General features: G+C 41.5%; 1 protein-coding gene and 1 long non-coding RNA gene across 3 annotated transcripts; both read left to right on the top strand.

Moving 5' to 3' along the window:
* Positions 1 to 559: 559 nt before the first annotated feature.
* Positions 560 to 5,531, top strand: LOC147796022 (uncharacterized). The gene is made up of 3 exons (XR_015423384.1): positions 560 to 662; positions 3,911 to 4,044; positions 4,570 to 5,531. It is a non-coding gene; the product is annotated as an uncharacterized LOC147796022 (long non-coding RNA).
* Positions 5,532 to 10,172: 4,641 nt separating this feature from the next.
* On the top strand, positions 10,173 to 20,449 carry LOC110986849 (uncharacterized). Of its 2 annotated transcripts, none has more exons than XM_022249100.2 (5): positions 10,173 to 10,307; positions 13,510 to 13,717; positions 14,082 to 14,204; positions 17,928 to 18,098; positions 19,257 to 20,449. In XM_022249100.2, exons 2-5 carry the CDS (start codon positions 13,571 to 13,573, stop codon positions 19,383 to 19,385), a joined length of 570 nt encoding a protein of 189 aa, XP_022104792.1. In that variant the 5' UTR covers positions 10,173 to 10,307; positions 13,510 to 13,570; the 3' UTR covers positions 19,386 to 20,449. The 2 variants fall into 2 exon arrangements, with proteins under 2 accessions (XP_022104792.1, XP_022104793.1); XM_022249101.2 differs by having other exon boundaries at positions 10,185 to 10,341.
* The last annotated feature ends 6,083 nt before the right edge of the window (positions 20,450 to 26,532 follow it).

Genomic DNA, 26,532 nt, shown 5'->3' with positions numbered 1-26,532 from the left:
AACTTACAGCGCGTGGAGATGCAGCACGCATAACCGATCGTCGCACACAAACGCGTATGCGGACAACGCGTTAATTAAGAAGTTGGCACGGCACGGTCAAAAAGGAACTCCCTCCAGGCCAATTTTCATCTCGAAAATTAACTTTTCTGATACAAGTGAAAGTCCCATAAAAGAAATATATTTAACGGGTTTAAACACTCCGAGTCACAGTTGACAGTATATCATCAATAAAAAATTATTGCCGGCTGTTCGTGGATCGTGGTCCATCTTCACACAGCTAAGAAACAAAGGATGTGCACGCCATCGCTGCGCAATACTGAATGAGAAGAGTTTGAGCGTGGGGGGCGCTTGTTGCACAACACCCTTCCGTCCCACTCCCCTGGGCATATTCAATTGACACAGTGCATGTAATACGTATAACGTTTCATTTCATTTCATTTAATTTCATGTTGGTTTAGTAAAATCCATTTTCACAGTTAAAAAAACTGAATTACAATATGTGAGGGATGTCATGCATGATGATGATGTCATCATGATATCATGCACATATAATTGTGGGTATGCTGGTGTGTAGCAACAGCGCCATCATGCGGTGGCAGGGGCATTCCTCATGTTTGCCGTCGCCTCCACTGTTGGCCTGTCTACTGCTGAAATTTAAATAGGTAAATTTCACTCTTCTTGGGCTTGTAAATTTCTTGTAAATCATCGAATGGGTTTCCAGGGGAGTGGAGAATTGTTAGACATCGTGGGAAGGGTATAAATACATTATTTTATGGGTAAATTGGGCAAATGGTTTTGTTACTTTCGAGCACGTTTGACAATGCTGTTCACATTTTTATCCCATTTAAGATCACTTTGAATAATAACCCCCAAAACCTTGATATGTGCCGTAGTACAGAGATCATGGTCATCAATAGAAACGAGGACTGTTTCTAGAGAAGTCAACATTCATCTGAAAGCACGCACTAGGGTTTAGTTTCATGCTGTTTTGCATCGACCAATTTGTAAGGCTGTCAATGGCGTCCTGCACCCAAGATTTCTGCGAAGATGGTCTACACTCAACAATCGATAAATCATCAACATATTTGAACACAGCAAGATTATCACCCGTGGGTCTTACATCATTGATCATAACTAAAAATGAAATAGGGCCAAGTTTGGTTCCTTGTGGGACTCCGGCATTTAAGGTCAACTAACTGGAGCATATTGAAAGGTAACGAACACACTGCTCCCTAGAGGTTAAAAGGTCAGCTATCCATGGAATGATAGAGGGGCGAACTTGAGTGAGTGAATTAACTTATTCAACACTAGTGTGTGATTAATCCTATCAAATGCTTTCGAAAAATCTGTGGTAGTCACAGTAGCAACCGATCTGGATATGTCAGCATTTCGATACAGTAGGTGAAGCATATTGATCAAATAATGATTTGTTGAGAAATTTTTTCGATTTCCAAACTGAGCAGGATACAGCCTCGGGCCAATGTCCTCCAACAACCACCTCGCTATAAATCCTTCCGCAACCTGTGCGAAGTGGTTAGACAGAGATATCGGTCTCAACTTGTCAACAGACGTTGGGCTTGACTTGGGTATGGGTATCACAATAGCTCGTTTCCACGCATTGGGCACTGTTCCTTGTTGGAAGGATTCATTCAAAATGTGAGCCAGGGGAGTAGCAAGATCAACGGCAAAATGATTAATAAACCGAGCTGTGATATTGTCAGGCCCACCAGCTGTAGACAGTTTAATGGTTTGAAGTGACTTATAAACTTCCCATGGATACAAATACGGGCAAGGTTGGGAAGCAGGTAAATACGCCGGGAGACTACTAAGGTCAATGCAATCCATATCTGAAGCAACTGAAACAAAATGTTCATTAATAGTAGATGCTACCATGAACATATTATTTGGGTCAACTCCTAGATCATGTATTGACGGATGGTCTTTCTTATTACCAGTAATCATGCGGATTCGTTGAAACCAAGCCGGTGGTTTACTCAGTTTGAGTTTGGCGACCCGAGTGGCATAATACTGTTTCTTTGCCACACCTGTACATGCTATAATCTTTGTCCGCAATCTCCTCCAAGAGACCATATCATTACAATGAAAAGCTACATGCCGTGATTTAATTAACCCTTTGATTTGTGGAGTCATCCAGGGTTTATCAGTAGCATGAATTTTGACTCTTTTTACCGGAAAAAATAAATCAATCTTTGTGTTCAGGGTTTCAATAAACTTTTCATCTTTTGTGTCAGCATCAATGTGATCAAACTCTTGAGCCCATTCGTAATTACTAATCCACGTTCCAAAGGAACGTGTAGCACTCTCGGGCATAGGACGCCTCAAACACAATTTACTTGCATTTTTAATTCGAAGGCTATACACTGGGGCCCAATGCACAGTGTTGTGGTCCGACATCCCAACTGGCGATGTAATTTGAGGTATCGCATAATTAATCATCACTCATATTTGTAATAATCTTATCAAGAATATTATTACCTCTAGTTGGCTGGTCCACAACTTGTCAAAAATTCTGGTCTGCAATGAGTGGATTAACATTCAGTTGATTAAAGTCTCCTAATATAACAAACCCAGCCTGTGGGTTGGAGACACTCAGATGGTCAATAGTGCTGAACATGTGATCAATGAATGACTTCCTCAACTTCAGAGTCCGGATGTGGGAAATAAACCACAGCACAAAATATTCAAGAAACTGATCTTGGCAAACGATAGGGTCGTAGCTTGATCCAGACGATCTCCAAGTTTTCTGGCACTTTGATCTCAGGTAACTGGGAAGCGTTCCACTGGTGTTTTACATATAACGCCACACCACCCCCAAGTTGATGTTCTCGACACTTCATAAAAAGAGAGTAACCGGGGATGCTAACAACTCCAGGCAAGATGTCATCATTGTACCAGGTTTCTGTAAGGGCACACACGTCAAAATTCCCGAGCGTAATAGTAGCTGACAATTCCTCAAATTTGTTATTCGCTGATCTGGCATTACACAGCCAGAAAAAGGGGGAAGACGTGATTTCTGGTGTTCTTGTTGAACTGCGGCATTGGATGTCGAAGCTTCACGATCAGGTTCCAAACTTACTGATGCTTTGGGGATCGGGGTTAAGTTAAAACTCTGGGACGACAATCAGAGCGAGGGTGGGCAGCCAAATTGTTCGTAGTCCTTACAGACGTGTGAGTAGTAATTTTTCTTTTTTAAGCCTGCAAGCTCTACACCCACTATGAGTGGACCTTCGTAGCCCCAACTCACAGACTCTATCACTGACCTATGGAGATAAAAAGTTGGCTTGATTTGTATCTCTGAGTCCGTACAAGTCATCAATGCTGTATTTAATTCGACTGGCACTTCTATTTATTCTTAAACTGTCGTGTAGATACTCATATTTACATGTGCCAGGATTCCAAATTCGATCACCTCCATTTACTGTTCTGGTCAGCGAGTTATCATACATTTCGCCACGTACATGTACATGCACGCTTTACAAGTCGTAAAAGAATCTAAAACAAACAAAACATTAAATAGCATTGGTGTTAAAATGGACGGCTTCTGCACATTATGATGGAATTACTCTGTAAACAGGTTAAATGGCATTCTTTTTAAGTTTGTGAAGCTAACAATGTTTGACTCGTCCACTGAAAAATCACTGAAATTACACAAGTTCCACTTCCTTCCTGTCAAACACACAGAAATGATTCCTGTCAACTTGGGAAGAATAAAGAAAAGTGCATTTTTGTCACAACGTAATACACCCATTCTTACGTTACGCACTTGCAAAATTAGCTCTTCTATATCCGACGAAGAATTTAAAGAATTTCTCGACTGAGCTGATTCACAGAACACTAAAAAGAGCGTAAAGTACTGCATGAACATTTTCTCCAATTATTGCAATGACAGAGGCACAACATTATCGGTGATGGAGGAAATGAATAACGCAGCTCTCGATGACCTTTTTGCGGAGGTTCTACGCGGAAGTACATGTACGTCAGGTTGATGGTAATATACAGTAAAAAATCAGCACAGTCTATCAGGTATGGTTTACAGAAGCATTTCAAAGAGAGAGAAACATATGCAGCAAGGTATGAGACGGAGAGAACCCCCTGCTTTGTGTTGATCATTGTCTCGCAGGAATCTGGGGAATTCCTTTCAGACATCTTGGGGGATGTGTTAAGTAACAATAGTCTGGAATGTGTATGGGGATTGGACATGTTGGGGGGTACCCCTCGGTCTCATTTCTTGCTGGGTATAGAGAGAAAGCAATCCAATCGACATTGCGAAAGATGAAGCATTTGAGCGATCCAATAGGGGCTTTCAAAGCGTTACTGGTACTCGTTCACTTGAAAAAAAATTGGAAAAGGGTGTGTGGAACATAAAAATCCCGTTACTCCAGAGGACATGCACACATTAAATGCTTCATCTGTAACGAATATCGCCACACCAGCTGGTCTTCAGAACAGGGTGTCCATAGACATTATGATAATTATTTCTGCAATCGAGGCAGAGAAAACAAAAGGAACATGAAAAAAAGACTTCAAAATACATATTTGTTCCAACAGGCTGCGGTATATCACAAACGTGATCACCTGACGAAAAACAACAGGGAAAATGACGATAAAAACCAAGCAGGTCTTGTGTATGAAGTGCCCAGGAACCCCCGCTGTCCTATGAGCGCATTTTTCCTGTACACGCAGAAGCTGCATCCCAACTGTGAATCTCTGGCAAAGACCGAAAGACAACTCATGCACCAGTTCAGATACATGGTATTGTTATGCACCACTTGGAAAAAGGCTCTGTCCAACAAACTAAAGGTTATTTCCATGGAAGCAAAAGCAAATTTCTTCAGAGCTACAAGTGTCACAATTCTTGACAAAGCTGGCTTCGAATCCAGGAACATCATGACTGTTTCTGGCCATCACTCAGAAACGAGCATCAAGAATTACAGCCACAGCAGTGAGAACAAGAAACGTCTTATGAGTTCTGTTTTAGCTGCTGCTTTGAACTCTGAACAGTCTGTTGATGAATCGTCATCCTCTCATACGCAGCCTCAAAACACTCATACCCAGCCAACCAAGGTCAGTCTTCCCCATTTTGAGAGACATGGCAAATTCACCAGTTCACCCAGGCAATTTTAATACCTCACCACCAGTGGCTACAAATGTGAACAATAATGCTGATGAAACATCCAATCACACTTTCCATTTCCATGGAGGCATAGTTTATTTCTACAAGTAAGAGTCCTGTTATTTTAGAGAAACTGAAGAGCTGAGTCTCTTCGATTCGCTTCAAATGAGATTTGAATATTTAATTAAGTTGAACAGATGGAAAATTTTCAGGCATAAACATTTAGTTTAATCTTCCACCTTCTGTATATTTCCCACAATTTTTCTTGAACTCAATTTGCTGAAATTTCCGGAAGTATTAATAAGATACTGGTACCTGTACTTTACAAGGTTTGTACAACATTGATTGATGAATGTATTAAAACGTTGCTGTTCCGCTTGGAATTCTTGAATTAAACTTGATGAATGTAAATTCCAGTTTGGTGTTTCATTGTTGATTTTTACCTTAAATTGTGCAGAATCTGTGGGAAGGTATTGCTTTATCTCGTGGTACAGTGAAACTAGCCTCCCTGAGTGATCCATGGAGCATTCTATTTTCCCTCGCCGAGGGAAAATAGAATGCCCCATGGATCATCGAGGGAGGCTAGTTTTTTTATACCACTCGAAACAGTCAATATTTGTACAATATGTGCTCCCGAAATACTATAACGGGCATACGGGACTTGACCTGCACTGGGCCTAACAAATCCCTAAAATTAACCTGCCGGGATCAACCTGGAGGAATCGGTGACGCTGAATTGCTGAGCTACTTGTTTAACCCACAGCAGTGATAATGTCGCCACACACTTTTAAGAGGACAGGCCTTCACGTCAAAGCCCGGTAGACTTCATGGAAAATGAAGGGGAAGGGAGACTTCGCTGGAACTTGCCATGGCAACGTTTACGAAGACACACTTCTGTGGTCACGTAGGTTTCATTAAGTTTTGCCTCCGTCACAAGATTATCCCCACTGGGTTTGAGTTGAAAATCCAGCCTTCTGATCTCAATCCGGGTGAGAGTAGGCTACTTACCGTAACACAATTCCCCGCATTCTATACTCTACCTCACGTAAGATCATGAGGTGCATTGTGAAAACTATGCCTGAGCGCATTGATAACTCGAGCAACACCGTATGGATTACATCATCAGGGGCATAATTCACAACACAAATCACGAACGGTGCGGCTCTCAAAGCTACCAAAAATAAGAAAATCAAATCTAAGTACCCCAAGCTCAATTCAGACAAATGTCATTGTGTACATCCATATCCACGAACAACGCTAACCAAAAGATTTTGGTAGTTACAGTGCCACTAGACCCCCCCCCGACTGATGGCCAACGTTCTGTCCTCGAGCGTAGACTGAATTTCATCCCACTGACGGACCGATGTGACTAGTTCACTACCAATAAGGACGTCGAGAAGTTCTTCGGCCGTATGCGTTTGCGAGCCTTCTTCTACGACAAGGACTTCAGGTCAGTTCATTCTGATTGGGGTGCGGTACGTCTACTCAGAATGAAGACTTGCCTAAGGTCATTGCTAAGCTTGCGCCCACCAAGTCCATGTGGTGTCCACCTGAGGTCTCGGCAAACCCTCGACAGCGTCATTGAAAACCGCCACGCAGTAATGAAGCGCCTTAAATGCCTTAAGTGACATCAGCATTTCATTGGCTGAGGCACTGAGGTCTCTTAAGAACGTTGATATCATCGTCATTAAGAGAGTGGACAAGGGTAAGCGTAAGGACTTGTATGTTGCTGAAGCGGGACACGTTGCGTTCTATGCTAAGGTTGACCGCGACCTTACACAAGGGCATCAAGATATTGTTGCTAGCACTGTCCGTTTTCATTCACTCTTGTGACCTCCCCGGGCCCTGACGCAACCAAACTAGTCGTTCCCAACCCACGCACGGCGGAAGCTTCTACTTGCTACCCAAAATTCAAAAATCCGGAAATCCAGGCTGCCCCATTGTGTCTGCTTGTAGTTGTCCCACTGAATTGATATCCAACTTCCTTGACACGCTTCTAACACCCATTGTCAAAACCCTCCCCAGTTATGTCAAGGATACTAACCATGAACTAAGTCTGCCCGATGAATTTGAGTTCCCAGGATCATCATCTTTTTACCATGGATGTGAAATCGCTTTACACATCCACTCCCTGCGTGGGTGGTTTGGCTGGGCTCAAACACTACCTAGATCTCCGCCCGACTCAGGATCCTCCCACCAGCACTCTGCTCCGTTTGGCTGAATTGGTGCTCAACATTTAACAACTTCCCGTTCAACGGCGAGCACTATATACATTCAGACCTGTGGTGTGGGTGTGTGTGGGCACACGGACGGGACCAAGCTATACCTGTCTGTTTGTTGGCCACATCGAGGAGCAGATGCTGACCCAGTATCAAGGCGTTCGGCCGCTAATGTACCTGCGATACATCGATGATATTGTCGTCGCTATTACCGGTACGTGTGATGACGTTGAGAATTTCTTAGCGTTTGTGGATGCTTTTCACCCAGCACTGCGCTACACATCTGATGTGTCGCAACACTCTGTCACCTTCCCCGACTTGCGCGTCCAGATCTGTGCACGGAAACTTGGCACAACCGTCATTACAAACCCACAGATTCCCACAGCTATCTGCAGTACCAATCGTCTCACCCCTCAAGTGCAAGAACTCCATCCCTTACTCTCAGTTTCTTCGATTGCGTCGGATTTGTAGTAGCGATGCGGAGTTCCAAAAAACGTGATCACGTCCCCCCTACTACTCACATACCACCCTCGAAACATCCCGGTACGTAATATTCAGGATCAAACATTATTCGTACACTCGGGGATGATGTGTCCATAGCTTTCATTTTCACCTAACCCCCAATTTACGCGTTTCGGCGCGATCGCTCTTTCGGGGACATGGTTATGCGTTCCCAGTTAGATTCGGTCTCGCCGTCACAAGCAGGCAGCAATTCCCCTTGTCAGCGCCCCGGTTGTAACACTTGCCCCTACATAGCAAAGATCGTATAGCGCCGCGAAGCGGCGCAAGATGGCAAACTTCACCGTGAATGCACGTAAAACATTGTAACTTTTGCATGGACGCCAATTAAGCAAGCAATACGCCTGCGCAATGCACATTAATGCACAGGCGCAGGCGCCGCGGCAGGCTCTTGCACCTGGTGAGCCTGCGCCCAAGCATTACCGTATACAGCGCAGGCGTAATGCTTGCTCAAATGGCGCACATGGTAATTACATCTTTTGAGCAGGGTTATCCATCTTGCACATTCGGCGCTATACGATCTTTGGTTAACAGCCCGTCGGTCGTCGGCCCCCTCGGTAGCTACAGAACACGCAGGGATCATACATGCATTAGAAGTAATGTGGTTTATTGCATTACGTGTCATCGCTGTGGCAAACTATAGGCCTACATCGAAGAGACCAAGGGTTGCCTTGATGACCGGTTGCGGAACACTTGCGCAGTGTACCTCAACAAATATCCGGTCTCACTGGTGTGCAGCGCTTTTCCGCGCCGCCACATACCCTCGGTGACGTAAGCGTCAGCATCCTGCGGAAAGCGTCATCTGGGCCCAATTTCATGGCGCTGCTCACCGCAAGCGCAAAATCAGCGTTTCTCGAAGATGAAAATTCTGTGCTTACGACGAACATATATCACGGTTTAGCGAGGAATTTTGGTTTGTGCGCATGCGTACATCCCGTAACTAACGATTCTATGGGTGTGTTCGATTAGCTTACACATGTCAGTCAAACTTACCGAGAGCGTTCGTTTAGCCATCACGTGATCCTCGTGCCTGCCCTGTTGTCAGCCACCACTACCCTGGCTGGTAAGCGAGTCCGAGTACCCGAGTGTAATGACGATACGAATGGACTGTTCGAGCGTGGACGTGATGGAACCCCCGGGGATTGACCTTTTTCTCAGACCGCCTTGGCGAATATACTGCAGCATTCGATTAGCCTCATTTTGAGGCTTCCCTTAGTGTAACACTGGTGTATTCAGGGAAGATAGGCCTAATCGAAGTTTAGCGCAGAATTTTACAGCTTGGCCGGTTAGCGCAGATTGGAGATCATTAGCGCGGAATTCTGTTGTAGGCAGTGCCATGAAATTGGGCCCTATGATGTACAGCGCAAGGAACTGGAACAGCGGGTTATTTTCGAACTCGGAACGCTGCATGCAGGTGGATGAACGTGGATTTTCTGCGTTAATTCATTCAGAACTGAATCTGCTTGCCCCAATGAAGGTACCGAAAGACCGGCAAATATATAATTCAGAGCACTGAATATATATTATATTTTTATCTATATTCTGATCTTGGTGCTACACATTTCATATTTCTCTGACATATAAACGCCGCCTGTTTAAAATGATATGTCTGTGGTGCAAGCATGTACCCACAGTACGCCGAAAACTGCTTACGCGGCAAATCCGAATTTGTTCCGAGCACTCAAATTCTCTACGAAAAAGAGTATTTTGTGGCCCTTGAAATTGAAGATCTGTAGGAAAGACAGGTTAAGGCGGGCAAAAAGATTACCAGCTTGCGTCTGAGTGAGATTTGGACAAAATTGGTGCCTGAAAACGGTATATTTTTGGAGAAGTAGACGTCGATATTTCAAAATGGCGAGCTTCCGAGTCAAGACTCGACTGCACGGAAGGGGTGACCTTCCGTGGAAATAATATCTTCAAAAGACATCGGTTAATGAATGGAAATAAAAAAAATAAAAAATCATAAACTGGGCTTTAATTTGACGCGTGTTTCAAGCGCTTGAGAAACGCGTGAGTATTTTTCCAGATTTTTTTTCATTTCGGGTATTTATCACTGTTGGTCATGGCAGTTCAGCCAGCAGCCATCGGGCGCGAAAATAGCGCCCTCGTTTGACCAGTCACAAAATCGGTTCTGGCGAAAAAGAAGGATTTGAACTAAATTACAAAAATAACAAGAAACAGCACAAATTAATGTCCAGCTATTTTAATGAACATGTAAAACTTTGTTTCAAATATATGTATTTTTCTTTGTTTGGAATTATTATTACTTGTCCCAAATTTTGGTGATTCTAGTTGGATTTGTTTATGCAGTTTATTTGCTTGGCAACGTAACGCACAAACAGGCCGGCTTGCACGCGCACGCAGCGGCGCGCGCCGCGCCAATACTAGGCGGCCTGATAGAGTCCGTGACATGACTGAGGAGCGTACGTGTACATGTATGTCATTTTCTATTTTGTTCTCTTTATCAAGGTAAATATTGACCTTTAGGCTTATGTGTGGATTTTTGGGAAAAGTTCCGCATATGGACGCCAGTAATTATTCCATGCAATGACATTCGCAATTATTGAACTACTTTTAGATCACAGTTCGCAGATGACATTGATCTCTTTATCGGCCCAAAACTTCAAAACCAATTCCTCTGATTGATCAAATTTACAGGAAACATGCTACCCAAGATCTAAATTAAACCCTCCTTTTATTTGGTATCAATAAAGCGGATTGAGGAGATTTTTGGTTGAATCTTGCATTGGATGTGTCAAAGTCAATGAAAATGTTTTTCACGAAAAAAATGAAGATTTGCCGAAGTTTACTTTATGCACGAAAATGTTGCCATTAAAAATCTCCATCGATTCACTGTGGCAAATTTTATGTGTACTGTGGTGATATGGCGAAATGACGTCATTGCCGCTTGAACTAGCAACGTAAGCAGAAACTGGGGACATCGCTAGATTGTGCTTTGGTCCCCGACCTGTCAAACCACTATGTATTACTCTGTAGGCTATAGGCCTACTTTGGGCAGTTTCCAGTTCGTAGGAGTCTTTGAAATTTTGGTTTTCGATTTGGGTCATTTGTTTACTAAGCCTACAGCCTGATAGCCCCACTAATGTGGCATGGACTCTCACTCCCAATCCATCCTTAGCCACACATCCGTACGCAATTTCGTGTCGGCGTACTGAACATTTTCTGCTGCCCAAATTTTGGAAGAGCCTATTGGTACATGTAGTATCTTATCGCTCAGTCCGTGTATTAGATATGTCTTGACATGGAACAGCCATTGAGACGATGAGGGGTCAAGTGACATAATGTTCAACGACCTCATTTTAAAGATGGCAACAGTGTGAGTGAGCCCGTGAGACTGAATGGGTGAAGGCAAAAAGACTAGAAAATACCAGAACAACGTGAGTGAAATCATTCAATAAATGGCGCTAAGAAAGTGGAGAGGCTAAGGATCATCTCTTTGTGCAAAATAAATTGCGCCCACGATGATAAGTGGGTGCCCTGAAAATGTTCAGTACGCCAACATGAAATTGTGTATACGGATGTGTGGCTAAGGATGAAACGGGAGTGAGAGTCCGTGCTACACTAGTGGGGCTAACAGCCTCCCGATCGCTGACCAATGCCAAACACAGTCGGGATTTGTTTGGTCTGGGAACCAGACAGTGTCAGAGACAGCTCACGATCCGAACTGCTGTTTTATCGGCGACTGTGTATCTCTCGTGGAGTCGTAATGAAGCTTTGTGTGTATGCGTGAATGCAATGAATGAATGTGTCGAAAACAACACCCGTTTTTTCATGGGTGCGCGTCATCGTGCAGGATGGGGATTGGACAAGCAAAGGTGTGCGCTCCACACATGCCACGTTATGTCTGGCAATGAGTCCACACTTGATCCCAAGCATCGCATGCATGCCTTGCAAATGCTATCTCATAGCATGCGAATGCCATCTCGTACATACATACATACATACGCGTAGCATGCGAATGCCATGAAAATAGCATGGGAATGCTATCTCATAACACGCAAATGCTATGAGAAAACGGTAGCATGCAAATGCCATGAGAATAGCATGCCAAACAGCATTCTCCATAGCATGTGACTGCTATAGCTCATTTGAGTATTTTGGCTTCTGACATGCTATGCGCATGCTATTCGCATACTATGCGCATGTGAATGCTATCTGAAATGCAGTACTTGGGAATGCTAATGGAAGGCAGTTCACGTAGCATTCGCATGCTATCTTGAATACAAAGTACAAATACTAAATGAATCCAGTCCAGCACAGTGTACATGCATACACGAAGCTGGAGCAACAGCTCCACATGTGCAATGGTTCACTACCTGTTGTTGGTCACCCTGCCATCTGTGGTCCCAAGCAGGGTTGTGTGCATTAAATTGCAATTTAAATCAAATGATTTTTTTGAAAAAATTTCTGATATAAATCAACATATTTAATTGTTTGGGTTAAAAGCCAAAAATGTTGTAATTTTTGAATTTTTCTTACTGATTGGAAATGTTTGCAGGGTTTGCCCTTTTTAACGGCAAAAATCCCCCTTCTGTGAGCCTTCCAGTTCCTAGTATTTTAACGAAGTATGAATGCGCATGTGTTAGACAAAATCTGGGTTGGCAAGATTTTTATGTTTAATTCTGTCGACTTGTTTCGATTTAAATCAGCTTTTTGGATTCAGTAAGTGCAATTGATGCAAATGATTTACAATCATGGTTTTATTTTAGTTCATTTAAATTGCCCACTTAGGGTTTAAACCATAGAGGAAGGACACAGAAAGATTCAAAACTCTGGCACTTCAAAGTGCTTTACAAGTGGGAATATTTGGTGTGTTTTGTTTGGAATTAACTACAACTTTACACCGTGACCAGGAAATAGATAGTGAAAAATATCTGACATTAGATCTGCTTTTGCCATCATGAATAATAAACTTGTTACTTTAAGTTGATACGCTGCCATTATCTATGCAATGTTTGTAATTTTATTTTGTCTCTCCAAAACATCTTTTTTCAAAGTCTTAGTACGAATTTCGCTAAGACTGACCAACAACATGTTGACCACCATTGGACAGTTAAGTTATGTTTTCTGTTAACCAAAATTAACCATGGATGTGTATCCTGCTGGAAACAAGGCATGACCTACAGTTTCTGCACAGTCCATGCTAAGTAATCTGCTCAAATCTAATTCTATCCCTCCCTAAAAAAAATACCAGTGCATGTAGTGCTGTTTCGGTTTACCCAACAGACCTTATTTTAATGTGTGACCCTAAAATTTTTATTGGCAAGCTGAAAAAATATAAAGTTTAAAATTCTTTTGTCTTTTTTGTCCTGCAGAAAATGCCACTCAACAACCCTTTTATGTAAAAAACATATGTATCTACCGTTATAAAAATTAGCCATTTTTGAAATGAAACCCTTTTTTTTACACTTGTACAGGTTCCCTTCATGGTTTGCTACTGTGGTGATGAAAACATGTAATAAAGCTCATAAAGCTGATTTAGCGCGAGTTGCATGTGCATGCACATACGTGTAGATATATACATTACATGTACATGTTCGTACCTTTAAACTGTATAACTGCATGTATTTGATCAATAAGCTGTTTCTGTTTCCTTTCACTCCACTCTTTCTGCAGACAAGTGTGCAGACCCAACTGATCACATTGGCAGTTCGGAAGCCCATCATCACAGCAAATTATGGACACAGAATACCTGAAGTGGAATTTGGGCAATTGCCTGACCAGTGCCTTGGCCGAAGTCGCTGAGAAACGGCCCATGGATCCTATTGAGTACATTGCACAGTGGCTCTACAAGTACAAAAAAAATGAGCACTATGCAGAAGAGGTACATCCACAACCCTATAGCTCTCTAAGATCCTTAAAACCGAGTCTAGCTGCTGTTAACTCTCTGTGGAAGGGATACCCTTTGAAAGTACACAAATTGTACTTGTGGCTACCTGTACACAGCAGGCCAAAACTTTAAAGAATTTAAAAAAATATCCTTGTGAAAAGGTATGAGGAGCAATACTGAACAAATTCTAGGTGTGGACCCTTCGTGGTGTTATGGTAAACACAAGACTACATGTATATTGCATGAATTCCTAGTTTTTCAATTATTGGACCTTAGGTAACTTTGTGTAAAAGGGTAGATGCTTTTGATGCAACCTTTATGCACTACTGTTTTTCTTCGATTTTGTTTCTTCTAATAGGAAGAAGCTCAAAGTAAGCAGCTCATCATTGAAAAGAAAGAGGCTGAGAAAGAAAAGGTCCGGCAAGAAATAATGCGACAGGAGGCTGAGAAATTAGCTCTAGAAGAAGCTGAGGCAAAGAAGGTAAGACTTGTCCGTGGCAGACTGAAACCAGTTTATGCACAAGGAGTAAAATGGAGAAGTATATACAATGGTTTTGAAATTATGACTTGAGGCAGTCTTGTCAGCAACATCAAAGATACTTGTAAAAAATGTGGTTTAGATACATGTATGATGGATAAAGATAGTCCACACACATTTATTGTAATGAAGTAGGATAAAAGCAGTTGAAATGCTGACATAACGTCTTTTTATACTCAACGAACATTATGTTAATTTACATTACCTGCTAATGCAAACAGACTGGCAAGTTCCTTTTCTATGTCGATCTTTTTTCAAAGTAGTTTAGGGTTTTGCTCTCGCACGGAGAAACACCGAATAAAATACCTTTACATGTGTTCCTTTAGGCCTTGCTTCCACAACCAGTGAGTTAAGTTAGGTTAAAGATGCATCCTGATTTTGGGGGCAAATTAGGTGGTCTGTTTTTTTTTTTCAGTGTCCCGTGGAACTGACGCTGTGGTATACATGCACTTTACATTCACTATACACCGTATTGCCTGTTACTTGAGCTAATTCTGATGTGCAACTGCTTGCCTGAGCTGCTCTTAGTATGTACATGTACATGTAGCATGTTTGTGTAGAGGCCTAGCTTACCGGTAGGTTGTGTCCATATGTGATGAGGGATTCCAAAGCTAAGGCTAAGGGTCTTGCATGTCGCTGTGTATTAATAGGCAAAGCCCTAACCATGCAACCTCAGTGCAAATCGCAAGCATGGTGGCCTATTCTGCTGTGGACAGCCTGACGGGTTCGAAACATGGCAGTCTATTATGGGTGTGAGGTCAAGAAACTCTGGGGGAGCGAGGGCAGTATTATGACATTTTCAAACTGCCAAATATTGTTTAAGGCCCCATCAATGCATTTTTGTTGCTCGAGCATTCCCGGAGTGGAACTGAACTCCCAAAATCCAATTTCTTTATAAATGTTAGGAGAATCTGCCACTTTTTGGGTAACAAAAATAATGCTGAAACTAAAGTTCAAGCTGCTTAAAGGTGCGATTTTCTTGTAAATGAGAATTCACGACATGTGACCCTGTTTCCAGTTGTGGAAGATTAGAGGTAGTGTACACGATTTGCATGTACTGGAATTTTTCAAAATTGGGTGATTTGGGGGATTGAATTTGTGTATCATTCCACAGACTTGTACCATTTTCGATGTCACTGCTTTGAGGAAAATTGAGAAAAATACTATTCATTTTAACACAGTGCGGCTTGTTAAATTTGTTTACATGTACATGTACATCAGTCAAATACTGTCCTCACACTGTCAGTGCACATTATTAGCACTTCATAAATGCCCTTACAGTTAGGCATGAAAGTTTCAATGTTTTGTCAAATAAATACAATGGAAAAGTATATCCCAACCCCTCCCCCCCAAAAAAATCTCTCTGCTGCAGCTGGGCTATCTACGCCATCCAAACACTACAATAACAAGCCTGACATGATCAGCCTTGTCACAACCACAACACGATACAAGGTTGTTACGATGTCAATGAGTGCACACGGCAGTCTTGCATGCGATGCATGCACACCAGTGTTGGAGTCGAGTCCTCAAATTCAAGTACAGAGTACTCTGAGTACTCTAGGGGCCGAGTCCTGGGCCGAGTCCAAGTACAGTGGGGACGAGTCAGAGTCCAAATCTCTGAGTCCGAGTACATCAAAGGCCGAGTCCAAGTACCTTAGTCAGAGTCCGAGTACAATTGCAAAGCAGTACATTAAACTAATAAGTAAATAATTTAAACTGAATTACACAGGCAGGTGGGCTTCATTACACAAATCTGCATTATCATGTGGATATTCACACCTTAAGAACTACGAATTTGGCCCATCTCTCCCCTAACCGGAAGAATGTGAAATGAATTCTAATCAAATAGCTGAATATCTTAACACGATGACTGCCAACTATGAGTATACATGTACTTGTAATTACGGTCGTACCGGATTCTTCTAATATACATGTACAAGGCGTTTGTATTGTAAATGTAATACACTGGCAGTACCGAGAACAACCAAATATACTGCTTGAAGTGGTGAGGACATACATGTACATCTGTAAAATGCTCATGTTTAAATACACACTTTAAATTACCCATTAAATACTCTCGCATGCAACAATGCTAATTGGCAAATGGGAATGCCTCGTGAAATTACAGTATGTGTGGCAGTCAACGTGTTTAAGGTATATTACAACTACATGTTCTTAATGGTGAACTTATTGGCCATGTCCTTGAACATACATGTACTTGCGGACTTGTCTTTTTCAGCTGCGTTTTCAAGCCTCTAAGCTGCGTTTGTAGGGCCAGCTGCTTGTATATGTACCGGTATATGTACAGTACCTTGGCTTTTACTTGGCTCATCAGGGTCCCACCCTTCAGCTTGTTGTCGAGAAAATTCCTCTTCTGTTGTCATGTACATGTATAAATGTTATTCAAATTGGTAAATTTCTATGCAAGAGTCCCTTGGTTGTCCCTTTGCAGTTTCAATTAGCACATTCAAAATGACTGCTAAATGTACACCATTGCCTAATTACTGCTGCATTTCTACATGTACATAACAGGGCTGGGCATAACAGTGACTTCACCACTGCCAACAACATCTGTATTTTCTTATTGAGTCATCATAACTTTCTTCATGTCTTATGGGAGGTGTGTATTTTCTGTGAAAGGGATGTTGTCCATTGTAGTAAAATCACACTTTGTGTGACTTTTCACCACATTGTTTGTACATGTAATTGTTAATAATGGCCCACAGCCTTACAATATGTGCAATACCTTATAACTACCGGTAAATCAGCCACCCAACACTGAGTTTTGATGAACACTACATGTACATGTTACTCTGTTGGGGGGTATAATGGTACGCTGAAGCTAGGTGTTTGCAGTGCAATCTCATGTAGTCCAAAGTGTGAATGATTATATAATAGCATTTAAATTTGTGATTTTATTCATATCTAAACATTTTAACCACTTCAAGCCAGGGCATTTTTCAATGTTGATGATGCTGGGCTGGCATAATTATCTTTTGTTTCATTTTCAAAATCCTTCAAAAATTCATCATTTCATTTAATGGATGTTTATAGCCCCACGAAGTAATCTTTAGGCACTACTCTAAGTTGACAGGTGACCTTCATTGATGCCCGAGTATTTTAGCAAGGCCTGCAGCCTTGTAAAGAGAGCCCAGATCGTGCGGTGTTATGTAACTTTCTTTTGTTCATGAACCTGGCTCAGTGCACTGCTGAACTCTTTTCAATATGGCTGCGGTGGTGGAGCGCTTTTGTCCCCGGTGGTAATCCGCTCGCTCTAAATGCCCAAAACCCTGATATACGGTTTCAAAACAAGGCTGGATTATCACCACTTTTGAGAGTGAAAAATGTTGCTAATGCCCAGCAGCCTGGTCTTTTGTTTGGAGTACGGTCTTTTGTTACAGGGCCCTGTTTCCTTTGTCCAAGTTCGGAGACCCTGGCCATGCATATAAAGCATACGTCTCTGATTTTGGAGTACCCGGCGGGAAGTGGTTGAGCAACATTTGAGAAAAAGACAGTGAAGCATTAAACCAAATACATGTAGTTTGGCACCACCCCATTAAATAGACATCAGATTCGGGAACGTGATCAAAAATGGCTTCCTTGTGAATAAGGTCATTAGTTTTGCTCAAGGATAATTTTAATAGTTTTCATTTTCTCCTTTTTTAGGCTGCAGAGCCCCCACCTGAAGCACCAGCAGAGGAGGACAAGTTGACAGTCACCAAAGAACGAAGCAATCTCCCAGGTGCCCCTAACCTTGAGACTGTTCCAGAGGGAGAAGAACAACAGGAGGAAGAGCCAGTAGCTCAAGAAGAGGACAATGTACAGCAAGAAACGAAGGTAGCATTCATGGGGTGAAAATTCATTTTTTAGCAGTGAAAATGAAATGAGTGCTTCAGCCTTGTTAGAAGCCCCTCCTTGATGGAGAACAAATTTGCAAGGCATGCTGGCAAAATGTGACAGTAGGCTTTGCTGGAAGTTAGAAAGTGAATTTACTGTTAAGACTCCATGCACAAGAATTAAACTGCTGGGGTGTGTAAAAGTTTGCATGAAGAGACATTAAAAAAAAAACAAATTCCAAGTGAAGGTCTTTGTGCCCTTGAGTTTTATATTTGTGGAAACATAGAGCTCTAAATAATTACAAGAGTGCTAACTTGCTGTGCACTGAGTGAAATCTGCTAGTCGCATGCATGACATAATACCACTGTGCTTATGCAAAAACCTACGGAAAAAATTTTGATTTGGTTTTGCGTTTGTGCTAGTACCCCTATTTCAATTATCTTCTACTGGTATATTCTACAACTACATGTATGTGTCAACAAAGAAAACTTGCCAAAAAACTAACCACAGGAGCAGTAAATGTTTTGTTTGTTTGACCTGGTGAACAGTGCAAACATGTATGCATATGCATTGCAGATGAATTTTGCCGAGACTGTAAAATTTGTCATGCCAGTGATAACAATGTGTTGCGTGCTGTTTGCATTGGATGCCGTTCTCCTGTTGCACAGGAGTACTGTACATTATTTGGAATGCGTTTCATCTTATGTTCTACAAAGACACATGAATTCAAGTTGTCTGCACTTGGGAGGCATCAAGATTGGGAATAGTGAATTAGTGCTGTAGTAATTTATTATAGCTACTTGTATATGTGTGGAAATTAAATGTAGTACATGTACATCCTGTTTGTTTAGAAAAATTACTTGTATGTCATATGTGAACTACACATGTCAGGGGTCACAAACGTGAAAAACTGAAAATTGAAAGAATAAAAACACTGTATTTTGGTTTTTCATTTATTCCACTTTAGCCTGTGCCAATTTGCCAGCTCATTTGACAAATTGAGATGTGTTTTACCGTTAGTCTTCAACGGAACACCTTTTCCAGTTTAAACTGCAGATATGTTTGCCTTTCTGGCTGTGGTCTTATAGAATTGTTTTCACTCTAGCTACATGTAGATACTTACTTGAAACTTGTATCTTTCATGTTTGATCCCTGCAGGAAGAGGGAGGAGAAGGGGAAGGGGATGAAGATGGAGGAGGTGGACCTGAGGTTGAAGATGAGAGGGGGGAAGGTGATGGGGAGCAGGCGACTGCCGAAGTGGAACAGGAAGCAAATGAAGCAAGCTAATAGTTCAGAGTCACTGAAAGATTTCTTAGGATTAGTAGTTGGCAAGCTGTGTACATGCTGTATGTGAATTTATTAGTGCCACACGGCCTTTGTCACAGCCAAAGTTTTATGCTGGCACCTGAAATTGGTTTAGAAAAGTTTGTACATGTCATATGGGCATGGAATTCTTTTTACTGAATTACAAAAATAGAGTGAACTATCTGTTCAGTACGTGCACAAGGCTTTTTACTTTTTGTTGTGTTTTTATCTTGCTGTAAGCACATCTTGAAAAGTCTGCCTATGCTTGTAATACAAACAGAAAGACTAATCTTCAGAGATACCTGGAAGGTGTGACCAGCAAATTCATCCTCCTAAAAAGTGTCCTTTTTGTTTTGACTCGGAAAAGCATGCTGTTTTTTCGTAGAAGTTCAATTTTCGTACATCTTGGATCAATGAAATCCAGGAATGTTCAGAAGTGTTTTCCTAACTTGCCCATGAAGGAAACATCAGTGAACACTCACCCTCCAAGATATAAAGAAACAACAAATTGAGTTGGTATGCGTCTGATTAGACAAAGTACATGTATTTGTATATTTTTTACCAAAAAGTATTTGAAACAAAATTTCTTTCCTTTGTTCAAGAACATTATATCTTTGATCAAGAACATTGTATCTTTTACTGCCTTTATGATTTTCATATAAAACAGGCCCTTGCAGAGTAATTTCTGCAGATTGAAAGACAAAATCATGTATTCTCCTTCTTTTGGTTTAGTCTTACTGCTAAGAGCCTAGATTCTTAGAACGGATTTGACTATCTCATCATTTTTGGTAAATCCTAGTCATTGCTGAACCTAAGGCATATATGAGATATCTTTTTTGTCCGAGAAGGTAATGAAAAACTTGTTTAACTGTGAGAGAATTGCAACATTTTCTGTCTGGTTCGCACTTTTCAAAATGAAGGGCGGAGGAATTTTAACAACTGTTTGATGACTGTTGTTATATTGAAAGGTAACAGCCATCGTAAAAGCTGTTATCGTACTCATCCAAGAAATTTAAAATTATTAAAATGTGCAGTTATGCAACCTACAGCTTCCTTATCTGACTCACAGTTTTAGAGAAAATAAGCTTGTAGCTATTGATTCTTTGGGAATGTCGAGGAAACTGTTGACAATGGGGAATGTTTTCTATGACTGCACTTGTAGTTCCACAACTGGATCCACACCTTCAAGCTCCACTGCACGCACAACTATAGTTATACAACCTGCAAATTCCATTTCATGCTGCACCACCTCCGGATTACCTTTATAAACTCTCTCTCCACTCGAGTCCAGCACACTCTAAGGATTGCCAGCACATCCAGGCCAAAATGTCGAGTTAACATTCACCAGTTCTCTCAGATCTACACCTTCCAAAAAAGATTGATCCCATGGTGAACCTGCAAGCCTACATCTCGTGTAACTTCCACCATGCAAAGTTTAAAATCTTACTTCATTTCAAGAAGTAACTCATGAAAGGTAAAGCGCTCTTATTAACAAGGTTCAACTTTATTTTGCTGGAAGGATCTCTGTTGTGTTTTTGGCGGGAAGGGACAGTATATAGCAGGAATGGACAGAATTTGGCAGGAACAGACAAGTGTTATTTCCCCAACTTGTCAAATAAATTCATTTAACTAGTTAGTGAAATACTTGGTATAAGAGTCTGAAAACAGGTGAATTGACACAGATAACATAAAAAAGTTTTGACAGATGTAATTTTAAACTTTCAGCAAAAGTTAAACAAACAGCTCCACAGAACTTTAGTTATTGCAGATGAAAAGAAAGTGTTAAACAAATTGTAAAAGGGAAAAAAAATGATGAAAAGAGGTCTTTTGACGTGTAGACAATTCAACAGGAAGTCGCCCAGTGCTAAATGCGGACACTATCAAGTTTGTCAAGAATTTTATGTCACACAGGACTAATTTAGATGGCAATATGCTAATGAGTGAAAACTATTTGGCACTGGACAGTTTTTTGGCATGACCACCTGTGTTCACCACAGAAATTATGTTGTACATGTGCGGTGAAAAATGTTTATCCCGCTATCGCTCGGTTTGCATGGCAAAAGTAAGCAAACCTCCACGACTAAACTAAGGTGATTTGGCTGCTAGTAAAGTTCAACACTTCCATTCAAATTGAAAGTTTGACTTTGAATGTACTAAAGGGTTTTCATTGTTTTAACCTTTTAAATGTATATGAAATGATTACGATTTTGGTTTTGAAACCCTAACTTTTTTCTTGTAAAAAAAAGGGAAAAACACCGTTCTTTTGTCCTTTATTGCATCCAATATTGAGTTTTCTGGCGAAAGAACACATATGCATGTAGTCTAAATGTTGATCAAGCTTTCAATCATATTTCATAATGTTGCTTGTAAAGTGTCTGCAAGAGTATGCCTCTTACGTAGTCTGTGCGGTTGTGACTGGGGTGCTGATTTCACTACCATTCATCACTCCTCCACACTTGCCCTTGCCTATGCTCCGGCCGAATACTGCGTCTCCGTCTGGAGGCGCAGCTGCCATACAAAGAGAGTAGACGCCAAACTCGATTCTGCCCTCCAAACCATCACAGGCTGCCTGAAACCCACTCCTACTCATCAGCTCCCTGTACTAGCAGGCATCGCACCTCATCACCTCAGAAGAGAAGCTGCCACAAGACAGGCAACCCTTGGGGCCGGCGACCATTTAGACCCAGTTTGAAAACGGCCCCCCCCCCCGGTAGCCCACCCTGTATAATGCCTGCCCGGTATTCAGGCTACTCCAGGCCGGTATCAGGCCTGTCTGTACATCAGCATTTCAAAGTCCCTGATGAAAGGCTTCCCCTACAATGCTTCCACAGATGAATAGGGGTCTAAGCGGATTAGTATAAATATTGTATAGAGCTGAAGGATTAAAAACCACAAGCATGTTCCTTCTGGGATAGATTACATGTACCACTACTTGCAACCAATAGACCCCAGGATGGAGAAGTTCGAGATCAACAACCAGTCCAGCATCCCAGGCCGGTAGCCAGGCCGGTATGATAGGTGTTTTTGCAACAGGACAAGCTTACCGGGGGGCCCTTTTCAAACCGGGTCTAAATGGTCGCCGGCCCTTAAAGCTGCCATGGAAGAATCACATCCTCTCCACACCAAGGTCCATGCTGCCCTCCCTAGGCAGCGCCTTAAAAGTAGGAAACCCTTCATCAGGTCTGCCCAAACCTTCACCACAGAGACTGAGAACCTCAGCAGGAAAGCTTGGCTCTCCAACAAGTGGAAGGAGCAACAGCCTGCAGGCAGACTCACCAACATGCTGCCTCTGTCATCCCACCCTCTTGGCTGTGACCTTCCGCGTAAAGAATGGTGCCGCCTGAATCGACTCCGTACTGGCATTGGGCGCTTTCGAGCCTGTATGCATCTATGGAACCTTTCAGACACAGACAGATGCTACTGTGGTGAGGTGCAGACAGCCGGCCATCTGGTAGAACAATGCACTATCCATCACCTGGATACGTGTCACATGAATCACATACTGTCATCTTATGGTGGAACAAAGTGGGGGGGTTACATTGGTCTAAGATGGTAGCCTAAGAATGCCGAGTATTAATAATTTGGGTGACACATGATTTTTTAGTAATAAAACCATGTTGATTGTTGGCAACCTGTTTGCCCTTAGTTTATCCCTTATAATATTAGCAACCATTCCATAATCTTACAATAGAAATAGGCCCCAGTACAACAGGTCTATAATTGTTAAGGAGGAAACGGTCACCAGATTTAAACACAGGAGAATCATTTCCAGTTTTCCAACCCCTGCGAAGGGAACCACCAGAGAGAAAAAAATTCAAATTCTACACAAGACAGGAGAAATAGTGTTCAACTGTATCACCCAAAAACTGGACACTAATCCCATCAGGTTCAGGGGCCTTCCCAAGGGCGAGGGAACGAATGATGCACTGAACATCAATAAATAAACAGTCGTAGAAGTGTCAGGAATGGGAAAGTCACATACTAGAGGACTTCACAAAGTGAGTTGGCAACAGAAAAAAATGGGGAAAGCACAAGCTATTTTGAGAGGATCTACACAAATTTAGGAACCATGCTTTAAAGAAGGTGAATTTGGGGATCGTTTCGTGCTTTGCAGAAAAGACCATAACAGTTTTGTTATTGCTACAATTAAAAGAACATGTGCTCAATGAATGTCTTGTGTATTTTACGTGTAGAATATTCAACAATTGCATACTAACTTATACAATTTCCAGTCGTTCAAAACATTTAAACAACTTGGCATTTCTATTTAGTTTACGTTTAAGATCTAACAAGCGCTTAAACTCAGGAGTCAACCAAGCACAGTTTGTACGTTTAGCTTTTTTATGTGAACATGGAATCGAATCTTAACAGCTGCATTTACAATATCCCAAAAACCCTCCCATGAGGAATCAGCATCATTTATAGCCATAAATAAGAGGTTCAAGTCGTTAATAGCTACAAGAGTATACCTGTTGGCTAAAAATTGTCGTATATAAGAAGAACGAGGCAAACATTTGTTTGCACAAAACATAAATTGCACAGCATGATAATCACCTAAGACTGAATTAGCTACAGATTCAGCATTGAACATTTTACATGCGATATCACAGAAATGAGATAAATAGCAGAACCCAAAGAATAAATATTGCTAGATAGCCTAGTAACATCTGTGACAAGTACCGGTAGTATTAAATTTAATGAGTCAGTAAACTCAAACATGTCAACTAAGGAGGCCCGATCAGACTATGATTCAGCTGCTCTGGAGTGAAAGTCAACATTGAAGTCCCTAAGTAACAAGTGAATCTGGGCAGGACATGTTCCACCTTTGCAGGACAAAATGACAGTTTATCCCAGTCCGATGCACTCTTGCTTGGGAATGACAAACGACTACATTTTTGGGCAAGTGGCTTCCAAAGGTTGACATGCTAGTCTTGGCTGTAACTGGGACTTGCATTTGCGGATATGGCTTCCCAGGCAGCAGAAAAAGGAGCAGACCATGTGTATGTGAACAATTTTCCAATTTGATATCTAACATGTTTGGTTTCTCTAACAGACGTAGAATGAAGTGTTCAGCATCTCCTAAGATCTTAAGCAATTTATTTGCATTTTCTTTTCTAATATGAACTTTAGCACCTTCGCCCAGAGGATTCTTGCTGTTAAGCACATCAAACGCAGCATCAACATTCAGTAAAAATCAAACTGTGATCCCTCCAAATGGAGGGAGCTTCAACCCTCTTTGCAATACCATAGGGCATCTGCTACACTTGCACTAAATACCTGTGCTCCAAATTGACCTTCATTTTTTGGTCTTTGCTAGTCATTATGTGCACTTTTTAGTTCATTACCTAATCGAAGTCCCTCTTTTTCTTGAAGATTATTGAGCTCTTCTATACACTGCCAATTTATGGTCTGACTATCTGAGGTTTTGAAAACCCCCATGTCTGCAAATAAATTGCAGAGCAACTTCAACAAATGGTATGCATCAAAAATGATATGAACTCGAATTGAATGATCAGATGGATGAGGAAATGATAGATCCAAACCAAGCACATTCATGTTTGCCCCAAGGGATTTCATCATTGCAAAATGACATGATGGCTCATCACAAGTTAGAGACACTGCTCATATACCACTATCATAAAGTCTACAAAAACACTCATCGACCAGATTTGCTTGTTCTTCCACTTAAGCCATCTACAAGAAAATAGTCACACGGTATTTTCTAACCTTCATTAGCTGACACTGCCATAAAATCTAAAGCATCTTTTGGTACTGGTGTGGAGTCACTGAACCAACCTGAACCAATGTCTACGTAACCTCTATACTACCTTTTGCACATTCAACATGTTTACGTATTGCCATCTCATTGAACATAACTGAACAGTCTCGGTCCTTTTCCTGTGCCAAGTTGTCATTGGCATTAGCTTTGAGAGCATCAAATGCTTGCTTTGTGAATCCAGGGTCCCCTTCTACACTACTGTACCATGTTCTAATTGTACGATGATGAGGCACAGCAAGGTCAAATGTTTCTCTCGCATAATCATAAGCCTTTACAGAGTAAAACTACAGCATCGTGGCAAATGAATGAACTGTGTTTTTGTTTTTGAATGTTCAACCAGGGTTTTCCCTGCCTATTCAACTGTGAGAGGGCCCGCCTTACTGATTTGAGTGGCCACCTCAGTCTTTTTTATTGAATTTACCACCTCACACTACAACAAAGACAGAAGGAAAAAGCAAAATAACTTAGATATTTTGAAACAGTAAAGAGGAACACAGAAAATAAGATTGATTTATTTTAGAGGGAAAATTTGGAGTAAATGTACTATTAGACTATACAGAATTTATTTCAGGTCTTTTTGAAAACACTTGCTTTTGTTTTAGGCACTAGAATTTTGGCAAACTTGTTTGACCACCTCACACAGATCAGTACCCCAGGGGAACTCTGTGTTCAACAATTCTTTGAAAACGTTGTTAAGGACTCCACTGAAGGTTGACTCAAACATCTCTGCACAGTTGCTTGACATACATGTAAAGTTTTGATTGTGCCAAGAATCTAGTAAGTTTGAAATCTTGGTTGCTCAAATTTCAACGCCATCTCACAAGTTTCAAGTTCATCTAAAAGTAAAAGCATGTAGGAATTCAATCGTTTAAATGTGTGGTGCAACAGGCACCCAAAACAATTCCCTGGCCTTTGAAGTGAAATTAAACACATGAATGGAAATGAGGACCAACATAAAAAATGTATGAAGAGCCTGTCAACAGCCCCAATTACGCAGATTTTTCCCCTACGTTTTTTCTTTTGTGTGTAAGATTTTTATTTACCACTTGTAGTTCTTGATAGCATGCAACCTGTCCAGTGATGAAAAAATACAACTGAATAAAACTGCAAATACAACTGAATGGAAAGGCCAGAGTACTTTTTGAATGAATGCCCCAGGCAAACTTGCATTGAAGCTTCCTTTGTAAAGTAGTTGGTACAGAAGGCCTAGAATGCTAAGATTCATTAGAGCGCCACACTGACACGGTGGGGAGAGCTTGGGCTGTGAGTACACTGAAGGTGTACCTGATGAGACAGCGCTGAAGGCCAAGACAGTTCTGAAGGTTCTATCTCAAGCTACCTGCAAAGCAT

The sequence above is a fragment of the Acanthaster planci genome, linkage group LG19 (assembly GCF_054643075.1).
Source record: "Acanthaster planci isolate LZ-2023a linkage group LG19, COTS_SCS, whole genome shotgun sequence".
In the NCBI taxonomy this organism is placed as follows: Eukaryota; Metazoa; Echinodermata; class Asteroidea; order Valvatida; family Acanthasteridae; genus Acanthaster; species Acanthaster planci.
The sequence above is the reverse complement of the archived record's forward strand: the minus strand, read 5'-3'. Positions and strand labels throughout refer to the sequence as shown.